At 49.7% G+C, this 11,277-nt stretch overlaps 1 protein-coding gene across 1 annotated transcript; it reads right to left on the bottom strand.

The window, feature by feature from the left end:
• Positions 1–163: 163 nt before the first annotated feature.
• BCKDHA (branched chain keto acid dehydrogenase E1 subunit alpha) lies at positions 164–10,057 on the bottom strand. The gene is made up of 9 exons (XM_035117868.3): positions 9,936–10,057; positions 6,387–6,566; positions 6,125–6,211; positions 5,324–5,432; positions 4,419–4,580; positions 3,792–3,998; positions 2,946–3,087; positions 2,637–2,808; positions 164–1,305 (listed from the first exon to the last, which is right to left on the bottom strand). The coding sequence occupies exons 1-9, from the start codon at positions 10,044–10,046 to the stop codon at positions 1,135–1,137; spliced, it is 1,341 nt and encodes a 446-aa protein (XP_034973759.2). The 5' UTR covers positions 10,047–10,057; the 3' UTR covers positions 164–1,134.
• Between the last annotated feature and the right edge of the window lie 1,220 nt (positions 10,058–11,277).

Below are 11,277 nucleotides of genomic sequence, written 5' to 3'. Positions count from 1 at the left end.
AAGCGAAGGCAGAGTGTCTCTGAACACATGCAAAGTGCCATTCTTTCCTTCCCAAGTGACTGCCAAACGGGTTCCACCCATTTTGATAACTATCCCAACCAAGGATGTGGCACTCCTGGCTGCAGATTCTCACTGGCCGAAAAGCAGATTGCATAGAGGCGAATGCCCATGAAAGTTTTATTAATTCCCCAATGTGCCCCTTTGTTTATGCATACATTTGCCTAGACACTTGTTACCCCCAGCAGCCCAAATAGAACCGTTGCTTTTCAGTGGTAAGAACTTCCGATTCAAGCGTAACAGACCAAGAGAGCTCTGCCCCCACCCCAAGGTGCCTGTTTAGATCGGGGAAAGGGCTGAGGAAAAGAAGCCCAGGCAAGACAGCTGTAACTTTTTCTTTTAGCATTACTCTCCCCAGCTGCTAAAACCCCTCAAAAATCAGATGACAAGCTTGAGGTTCACATCCCTTTAAAATGTCATTTATCACCCAAAAGACACTATCCAAAGAGGGCCTGGATTTACTCCCAGACAGGACACCAACTGCGGCCTCCCACTCTAGACAGGGCATCTTTACTTCTAGCGGCAGATTCCACCAAAGCGGTATTCAGTTCCGGAGACATTTACGATGGCATTAGGGATCCATTTGGCAAAAATGCTTGCCCCTACAGGGGAAATCAAGGTTCTGCCTGCTAGCTTATGCCCAATTTCTGGCTGAATGACAGAACTGTGGAGGGAAAAGGTACCAGGAGCAGGAGAAGAGTCAGGGAAGCAGCAGATATAAGGCAATTCACATCCACAGCAGGAGAGCCGTGGATGTTTTGTGTGCTTTAAACAGGCTCTGTGCAACTAGCAGATTCTAAAAACTGGGGCAAAGTAACAGTCTGGTCTGCTACCACAAGCTAGTTTGAAGCCCCTGGGTGGGGCCCAACAACACAGCTTACAGGGGCCAGCCCTTCAACCCCAAAGTATCCAGAAGGGATCCCCCAGTGGGGAGTCTCTCAGCCACAAGATCGCCACTGTGAGAAGGAAGGGGATGCCCCGGAACACGAAACCTCTCACAATCTTTGCACGCTGGCTTGAGCCAGATCTCCTGCACATCCCAGTTGCTGGAGGGCAGAGAGGTGAGGGGAAGGTGGCTCACTTCTCGTACTGGCCCAGCGGGTAGTGCTCGCCATATTGCTTGAGGTGGCGTTCCAGGGATTCCTGCTGCTTCTGGATGTGCCAGGGCATCTCGCAGTAGACGTCGGAGAAGAGGAACTGAGGGCTGGGCTTCAACTTGCGCTCTGCCTCCTCAAAGGCTTCCATCACCTGAGGAACACAAAAGGAAAGCAGAAATGGGAGTCCCCGTTCTCGGCTTTCTTGGTTTGGACCTGCGATTCACTTTACATCCTGTGTGGAAGAAAAGGCGGGTGGGGCAGGTGCCTGGCTTCTCTGAAAAGGAGCACCCATGGTTATGTCCCACCTTACCTAGGATGCTTCTATTCATCACAAAGAAGTGGTTCTATTTTAGAAAGCTGATCTGAGGAGCACTGGAATTTCCCTGTGTCAGGGCTGGTTTGGCTGCAGTTCAGCACAGAAACTCAGAGATGAGAAGTAAAGTCGATTCTTTATTCAGAGACAAAAAACACAATGGAGAACTTCACGGGCAGGACTATCCCGATGAAGTAGTAGTAGCAGTAGTAGTAATAGTAATAATAATTTATTTATACCCTGCCCATCTAGCTGGGTTTTCCCATCCACTCTGGGCAGCTCCCAAGAGAATATTAAAAACACAATAAAACATCAAACATTAAAAACTTCCCTAAACAGGGCTGCCTTTAGATCTTTTCTAAAAGTCAGGTAGTTGTTTATTTCCTTGACAACTGATGGGAGGGCGTTCCACAGGGTGGGCGCCACTACCGAGAAGGCCCCCTGCCTGGTTCCCTGTAACCTCATTTCTCCCAGTGAGCGAACCTCCAGAAGGCCCTTGGTGCTGGACCTCAGTGTCCAGGCTGAACAAAGGGGGTGGAGACGCTCCTTCAGGTATACTGGGCCGGAACAGGGGATCTGAGCCTCCCACTTCCTTCCAAGGCTCCTCTGCAACTGGCTGCCTTCTCAACAATCGCAAACTCTTTCGAGGAGGGGCTCTCTGTGCCTTTTGCTCTACTACAGGTAACACCCTTCTTGGGGACAGAAGAGGACGGGAGGAGGAGACAGTGGAACTGGGAGGGGGAGGAGGAATCTGTCGCGGCCTCAGCCTCCTCCTCCTCCTCAGCTGCCTCACTCTCACTTAAACCTACTGCTTGCTCAGCCTCCAACCCATCTTCCTCTGACTTGTCTTCTGCACCCCACCACCAATCTCCTGGCTCAGAGCCTTCCCACTCTGATGCTGCCCGGCGGGGGGGGGGGGGTTCCCTGGCTGTAGCCTCCCACCATTCCTCCTCACCTAGCCAGTCCCTGACACCCTGTGGAAGTCAGACTCAGCGTTAAGGCTGCTTTCTCTGTTCTTCCTAAGAGACTTCAATATTGTTGGCCTTTGCTCCTATTTTGCATTGTTCTGTACGGATCCTGAATGCTTCCCTATTTATCGCAAGCAGGCATTCACGGAAACACAGCCAAGACAGAGGGTAACCTGGACACCATCCATCCCAGCCACTCACCCTTTTGCGGGATTTCTTCCGCCACGTCTTCTCCTGGTCCTCATCCCACCAGCCTCTGCCCACCATGTAGTGACGGAGACGAGAGATAGGGTGGTCTTGCTTGTCCCAATAGTTGACTTCATCCACCGAGCGGTAGGCGGAGCTGTCGTCACTTGTGCTGTGGTGTCCAATCCTGAGAGGCAGTTCATTATTTAGGGGGGTTATTTGGTCCCGCCCCCCACATCAGGCCACTTGCTTCTCAGGCTATGGGACTTGTGCTTCATTGATTCCCTCCCACCCCCACCCCCCGCTCGCTCGCGCCACACCTACCTGTAAGTCATGGCTTCAATCAGGAAGGGCTGGTTCTCGGCAACAGCCCGGCGACGGGCCTCCCTGGTGGCATTGTACACGGCAAAGACATCGTTGCCATCCACCCGGATGGACTGGATGCCGTAGCCGGGACCACGTGCAGCTGTGGGAAGAAAGCAAAGGATGGGATGCTCTGGGCATAAGGGAGTGTTGGACTTTTCAACTTTCAAATTCCAAAAATGAGAGGTGCTAAGAAGTCGTAACATTGATTTGGGAATTCGAAAGATATTTTGGTTGAATAAATAAAATTTACGTTTTACTTAGTATAAGTAAAATGTGTGCAAAGCTGCACAGAAATCATTAAAAATGATTGCCAAGAACTTGCAGTTATATTCTTCTTCTTTAGCATTACTTGACATTTTCAGAAGTTAATATTAAAATTCATTGGTTTCCCGAATGCAGTTTACACGTTTCTTCATCAAATGCAGACTTTCAAAGCTAAATGTTGTCTGATCACAAAAATAATAGCAGATTTGAATTCCTCACACCCCGGAAACATGATTTTAAGACCCCTAACTAAGGAAATTTGCAAAAGTTAACTTTCACTCCCAACATGACACGCCCTACTCTGGGAAGCCATGCTTCACGGTGCAGCAGATGCTTCCAGGACAGTTGATGAAACAATGCCAAAATAAAGATGAAAAAAGGCACTTAGATTTCTGTGCTAGTTACGCGGCAGTGGCTGGTGACAGCAGAGCCTTCCAAAGTGGACTTTCTATGTTTACCCAGAATCTGGGGCAGGAGGGTAAGGTCATGTGGCCTCGGAGCATTCTCCACCCCACCCACATCCTAGCCTGACCCCCTTACCTATTCCGTCGCCCCGGTACTGCTCAGACGTCGGGGTGGAGATGGCATAGCCGTTGTTGCGGCAGAAGAAAATGATGGGGCACTCAAGGGTGGCGGCGAAGTTGAAGCCTGCGTGGGCATCACCCTCACTGGCCGCACCCTCCCCAAAGTAGCAGATGACAATCCGGTCGGTGTTCTCCCTCTTGATGGCGTAGGCGGAGCCAACAGCTGCCAAATGGGAAGGGGAGAGAGGGAATGAGAACAGGGAAAGGAAGGAGATGGGTGCACAGGACATTCACTGTAACTGTGTCTTCAAACAAAGGATTGGTTTGTTGTAACGAACCCTTGTCATTAAAAAAGTGGAGGATCTGCCCATACTAAGCAGTGTCATGACCCACTCAGCTCCCAGACCCCTTTGGCAACGACCCCAAAGGAGGATTTGCCAGCCTGGGGTGTCTCACACCTCCTGACTCTGCCAGAGGTAAAGAGGATCAGATGCTATGTGCACTTGAAGCTACCACAGATAAAGTTAAGCCACCGATCAACTATTCAGCCTGAACATACCCAGTTCCCTCAACTGTTCCTCATAAGGCCCGGTTTCCAGATCCTTTATCACCTTGGAAATTTTTAAACCCGTTTTCGCCTCACCTTGTGGGATCTGCGTAGCTAGTGGGGATGATATGGTGACAAAGTGCAAATCTTTGCAGCCGTAGTGTACAGGCATTTGACGGCCTTTCCCAGTGTCGCTGGCATTGCCGTAGCACTGTGCCATGAACAGGTCCAGAGGGTACCCTCTGTACATCAGTACACCTAAGAGGAGCAAGAGGGAACATGAGATTAACCGGAAGCACCTTTTATCAGAGTGAGAAGCCAGTAATGGTATTAATAGAGCACTAGTTGATGCACAGAGTTCAGGAGGAATGCTTCTTCAACAGAGGGGGATCATTTGATGGACGAGAGGAGAGCATGGGGTGGGGGGAAGCCACCTCAGCCAAGGTTCAAAAGCCTTCTAAAAATAAATTCAAGATTACACTGCAGAAATAATAATAATAATAATAATAATAATAATAATAATAATAATAATAATAAATAATTTATTTATACCCCACCCATCTGGCTGGGTTCCCCCAGCCACTCTGAGCGGCTTCCAGAAGGATATTAAAATACAATAATCTATTAAACATTAAAAGCTTCCCTAAAGCAAAGGAGGCCTATTAAAAACACCTATTGCAGTGGCTGCTATTATGGAATATAAAAACAGATCAATTAACCTTTAAAGCACATGGTACCATGTTCCTGTCTAATTGGCTCCTTTAATTTTTTATAAACAGTCACATGGTGTGCAGAACTAACTAACCAGCCCAAGAGACAGTGAATCCTAAGGGAAAATAGGAATAACAGGAAAGAAGAGGTATTGTTGGGGTGAGAGCTGAGGATGCAAACATGCCTAATGTGAGTACTGCAGTGTTGAGTTGTCATGTGCTGCCACCCAATGGCTGAGCCGCTAGTAGCACACCACCCTTCAGCAGGAGGGAGAGTGACTTGTCCCTTACCTGCTTCACGGTACTGTCCAAACACCAGATCGGTGTCACTAAGAGCCGCTGCGCTGCCCACGTGGGTGCCTTCCTCCCCGTAGTTGGTCATGTAGAAGGAAATCCGACCCTAAAAAAACAAACTGAACTTAGTCATGGAAGGAGGAAGGGATAGCTCAGTCAGGAGAGCAAAGGACTCAGGGTTGTGGGTTCGAGCCCCATGTTGGGCAAGATTCCTGCATTGCAGGGGGTTGGACTAGAGGATTCACATGGTCCCTTCCAACGCTACAATTTTATGATTCTAAGGAAGGTGAAGGCCTCTAGGCCCAGCTTTGTGTGCATGTAACCCTGTCTATTCATTAGATCAGGGCTGTCCAACTTCCAAGAGACTGCGATCTACAACCACTATTAAAAAACTGGCAGTGATCTACCCAGAGTTGTTCAGCTTTTTTTAGGGGAGCCAAAGTTGCTGAGCTTTTTTTGGGGGGGTGCCCACGATCAATCACGATCAACAAGGGGCATCCTGCGAACGACTAGTAGATTGCTATTGACCTGTCAGACAGCCCTGCATTAGATCAACTTTCCCCAACCTGCTGTAAGCCAGGTGTTTTGGACTACAATTCCCATCAGCCCCAGCTGGTAGGGCCAGCACTCAGGGGTGATGGAAGTCCAGCCAAAACATCTGGTTGGAGAAGGCCACGCTACATCCACATCCCCAAGTCAGGAGATACTTTGTGTGACCCTCTCAATAGGACTATTTGTTTTTTTAATGAGGGGGGCAGAATCTTACGGCACATGTGAGTGTGTGCACTGCAGCCATACCTGCCTCTGGGACTCGTAGAGAATCCGATCCATGGTGTTGAGAAGTGTCATGCTCTTGTAGAATTTCAGCACCTGCTCTTGGGGAAGCTGCAATGGAGGGAGAAATGCCGCTGGACGAAAAATATTTGAACAGGGCCTAAGGAAAGTTTTTCAAAATTCCTTGGCTTCTGCAAGAACCTCTTGATTTTTTCCCCTTCTAGTGGCAATGCAAAACTGCACAGCGCACTGAACTGGACAATCTGACAAGGCCCCTGCATCTTACCTTAGGGTCCTCACTGGGGTTGGTGATCTGCCCCTGTCGGTCCATAACTCGGTAGATGGGAATCCCTGAAATGACATTAGGCTGGATGAATTCTAGCTTGTCTACAAACTCGGCAGAGGCACCGGGGAATTGTGGCTTCTCCTCCAAAGAGGTAAACTCTTCCTGCTGTTGAAGGCATACCTGGTACAGATAAAGAGAGAACACACCTGTGAAAAGGTGAACAGAGTTGCACCATGCCATACAGCGACGAGGCAACTGAAATGCTATGTATTTTATTTCAATTACATTTGTCACTCTGCAAAGCTATCACCACATAGGTATCCCCACCCCCACCTGCTTCCATAACACAACAACAAGCGATTTGGCTTGGCTTTTCAAAAGGTGGTCCCACCAACCCTCTAACCCCTTTTGCACCCGCAATAGTGATGCAGAAGGAGGTGGCGTGCACTGCCAAGATCTCAGGGTGTGCTTGCGCATGCAGTCCGCCTCCCCTCTTCTGCAAGGATGGGGCTGTCAGGGGTGGTAGGTAAAGTCCAGCCCTGTGTCAAACACTGTCAGCAGCTGCGGGAGCCCTTCTGTAGGCTGAGCTTCATAGGATAGAAACTTAGCGATAAAACACTGTCCCCAGATGCAATGTTTTAGCGTAAGGGTATCCAGTGGGAGTGGGGGCTAAATCTGCTCCCTGCCCCAGGCAGAAGAACTGAGCACATCCCTAACATGATATCCCCACCCTCAGTTCAATTTATTATGCGCTTACTGCAATTACACCTTTTTCTCCAAGACATGCACGGCTCCCCCTCTCCTCATTCAATCGCCACAACACCCCTGTGAGGTAGGAAATGCTGAGAGATTTTAAGTGACCCAAGGTCACCCAGCGAGCTTCATAGCTGAGTGGGGATTTGCACCCTGGTCTGACACTCTACCCCAGAGGTCGGCAACCTTATCCGAAGATGGGCCGGTTAATGCTCTGTCCGTCCGTCGGAGGGCGGGCCAAAGGGTGTGCGCACATGTGCTCTTCCAGGTTGGAGGAGCGCCCGTGCGTGAGCACACACGCTATTTCTGGCACCCCTCCAACCCGGAAGTGTGCTGGAAATAGAGTGTGCGCATGCGCATGGTCGCTTCTCCGTCCTGCATGTGTGCGCACATGCTATTTCCGGCGAACAACCGGGTCAGAGGAGCGCACGTGTGCTTGTGCACGGTCGCCATCAACCTGAAAGTCAGTCCCCATGCTGCGCCACATTGGTAAGAGCGGGCGGCGGCGGTCGCCATGGGCCACTTAGATAAGCCTCATGGGCTGCTACCTGGGCCTTAGGTTGCCGAGTGCCGACCCCTGCTCTACCCCCTCCCCCCACCACACTGGCTCTCATTTCTTGGTGAAAAGAGTGTGACAGAATGGTGGTAAAACAAAATGCAAAACGTTGTAAAACAAAATGTATTAAGTTGCAAATCTAGGCCTGTAACATATTACTGGGTGGAAGAACCAGAGAAAGAGTCACTTGGATTACACACGGCCGTCCCTGTATGGTTCAACAACATCTGGAGAGATCAGGTTCGCTATTCAGGTTATATGAGCTGTTGAAAACAACAGCGGAACAAGCCTTTAAATCCAGGACGGACATGTTTGTTAAACAAATACCACGTCCTTGGCTGCTGCCAGGGAGAGAAGGAAAATTATCTCCACAGATCTTGGGCCTGTCAAGCTGTGACAAGAAAGCTAATTGACTTCAGTAAATCAACACTGGGGAAAGGGTGAGGGAAACTGGATGTGGTCCCAAAAGAAAGAGAGAGAAACACACGCCCCTTGAGACGGCCCAATCAGGCAGGAGAGAGTTGCAGGGGAGATGGATTCTCTCCCTCCCTTTCTGAAAGAAAGTGTTTTCAAAGTCCTGAAAATACACAGGGTGACCTGCCACAAACACACACACCAACCACATTTGACGATGCCCTTTAAAAGACTGGTGCCCTGCCGCATGCTTTGGAAAATAGCTATTTGCAGCATTTCTAACACAAGCCTCCCAACTTCATCAGGGCGCAAGGCAATCGACTCCCTCTCACAGCCTCATCTGTTCTGCACATGTTTACTTGGGATTTTATATCCCGCCAGGGAAGTAAGTCCTACCGAATTCAATGGGGCATACTCCTAATTGAAGAGTTGGAAGGGGCCCTGATGGTCATCTAGTCCAACCCCCTGCAATGCAGGAATCTCAAGTAAACCATCCATGACAGGTGGCCATCCAACCTCTGCTTAAAAGCCTCTGGTGAAGGAAAGCCCACCACCTCTCCTTTGCAAACAGCAGTGCAAAGCAGCCACTTGCATGAACATTTGGCTATCATTATGAGTGTGTATGTGTTTTTTGACCACAAAGCCACAGACCACTCGAGTTCATAAGGTGCAGGGAAGCTGTGGTCTTCTAGATTTTGCTGAACAACACACATACACACACCCTCCGCCATCATCCCATTTGTGTGAGCCAAATTAACAGCTGTAAGAATGTAAGAAGACCCTTCTGGATCCGGCCAACAGCCCATCTAATCCGACATCCTTTTCCCACTGTGGCCAACCAGATGCTTGTGGCAAAGCCGCAAGCAGGATTCGAGCATAAGAGCAACTCTCCAACGTGCCCTCCAAGCAGTTTCCAGCAACTGGTATTCAGAAGGATTACTGGGTCTGACCTTGGAGGCAGAGCACAGCCATCAAGGCCAGTAGCCATTGATACGGCCAGTCCTCCATGAATCTGTCCAATCCTTTAAAAAACCGCCTGGGTTATAAAAACAATTTTTTAAAAAATCAAATCAAATCCATTAAAAAACCATCTGGGCTGGTGGCCGTCACTTCCTCCTGCAGCAGTGAGTTCCGCAGTTTAACGATGTGCACTTTTATAATGACCCATGTCATTATTTGGGCAGAGCTCACTTAGCAGTTCACATAAAGGACACAAAAAACACATACACCTACACATCCATCCATATAACCCCCCCAATAGACCAGCATTAACAACGATTTCAAGAAACATATGCCAATTAAAAATCCCTGCAGGACACCCATTTCTGAGAAGACGGAGATAGCATTTCCAACAAAGACAGGTGGATCCCCAATACAAAATGCTCCACTCCTCCCCCACCCCGCAAAGTTGTCACCCATACACGTGCAAAGCGCCACGTGGGGAGGTGCAACTGCCACATTCCCTCCCTCCCTCCCCCACACCCCCATCCAGCCTTTGCCTCCCAAACCCTGAAAAATGTGGGTTTCTGTGATTTGTTTTGGTTTTTTAGGGTTGGGGGGAGGAGAGATCTGGAGGGGAGGGGAGAGAGAGACATAACCCACCCCACCTCTAGACCCCCAGGGAAGTGGGTCCCAAGTCTCCTTCCACCCCTATTTGAGACCCCCCCCCCCGCAAAAGAAACCCCCACGGCTAAGTGGGACACAAGGTCCTCCATTCTCGTTGAGCGGGAGGGGAAAGACGTATCCAACCCTCCCTTTAAATGGGGCCAAAATATCCGGGTCGTGACTGCGGGAGGGGGGGCAGGGGGCCGCCTCGGGAGACTCACTCCTGCGCGGAGCCCCCTCGCCGGCAGCCGCCCGGGGTGCGAGGGGCGTCCCAGCAGCAGGCGCCTCAGGGAGCGCAGCCCCGCGCAAGGGAGCCTCGCTGACGCCGCCATTTTGGGCGGCTGGAAAGCTTGAGGCGGGCGCCGGGCACTGGGCCTCGCCTCCTCCGTCTAGGGAGGCGGGAGAGACGCCGCCGCCGCCGCCGCCCTTGCTCCTCCCTCGAACCTGCTCCGAAATACAGTATAACGAGGCCTTGGGAATAGAAAGGGGTCGTGATTTTTGTGTGCGTGTTGACGTATTTCAAATAGTGAAAAGTTGTAGAGCTTGACAAGATGCAAAAATAAAATAAAATACAATAAATGCCGTTTTTGAGGTGTCCCAGCGGGAAATTCCACGTGTCTGGGTTTGCCCGGACGCACGGCCGTTTCCCCCACCTTAATATTTCTTATTTTCACAATGACTCCTTTGGATGCAGTTTCTTTTTATAAATATTTTCAGTAGGCACCTGTGTAAATATGGGTGGTGGTGGTGGTGGTTGTTATCATTATTATATTTTGAGCCCCCTCTGCTCAGCGACTTGTGCAGGGGACACACCTGCGCTGCCCTAAACCCAGAGAGCGGGCCTTCCCCCAATTTTTTCTTTTTTTAATTTTATCTGGTTCTGTTTATGAATCGCTTCCCCGTCTCCAAGGGACATTCATCAAAAAGTAAAATATAGGTTTTCCCACAGGACAATAAGCAAAAACGAAACGAAACTTAGGCTACGGGTCGTCAGTCACATTTGGTATAGTTAAAGCGAAACAAAATGTTGACTCGTTGCTGAATTGTTTATTTATTTGATTACAATAACCCTGTGAGGTAGAAATTTGTAATGACGTTGGGGGGAATGCTCCCTTAATTATGACCCCCCACACACACTCAGCCACACTCTGATTCCTAGGGGATACCCCAAGTTTCCCCCTTCCTGAACCATTATTTCTAACTCATGAAGCTCTGTGTTTGTGTGTGTACTCTTAATGCACATTTGAGGCACATCCTTTTCCGCAAAGGATTCTGGGCCTTGTAGTTTACCCCTCACAGAGCTACTGTTCCCAGCACCCCTTAGCAAATTGCAGCACCCAGAATTCTTTGCGGGAAAGGCTGTGCTTTGAATGTGCTTTAAAGGCATGGCGTTCAAAGAGCCACATTGGGGGAGGGAGTTCAAAAGTGAAACAAGGTCTCGCGTTGACAACCCCCATCTGTTTGGAACTTCAGAACGGAAAGACTTAAGAAGGTTAGGTGTGGGTGTTGCTTTAAGAGGAGGAGTCGGCTCTCGTAGCTACGCCGCTTCAAACCCCGGATCCG

The sequence above is a fragment of the Zootoca vivipara genome, chromosome 6 (assembly GCF_965207765.1).
Source record: "Zootoca vivipara chromosome 6, rZooViv2.hap1.1, whole genome shotgun sequence".
NCBI lineage: Eukaryota > Metazoa > Chordata > Lepidosauria > Squamata > Lacertidae > Zootoca > Zootoca vivipara.
Note: the sequence above shows the minus strand (reverse complement) of the source record. Positions and strands in the feature narration are given on the sequence as shown.

Excerpts from the sequence above, each read along its gene's own strand:
- BCKDHA (XM_035117868.3), bottom strand. The coding sequence starts at position 10,046 with ATGGCGGCGTCAGCGAGGCTCCCTTGCGCGGGGCTGCGCTCCCTGAGG. Across the intron at positions 5,433-6,124 it reads TCTACGAGTCCCAGAGGCAG|GGTCGGATTTCCTTCTACAT; the intron begins GTATGGCTGCAG and ends TTGTTTTTTTAG. Across the intron at positions 3,999-4,418 it reads AGCTACGCAGATCCCACAAG|CTGTTGGCTCCGCCTACGCC; the intron begins GTGAGGCGAAAA and ends CCCATTTGGCAG.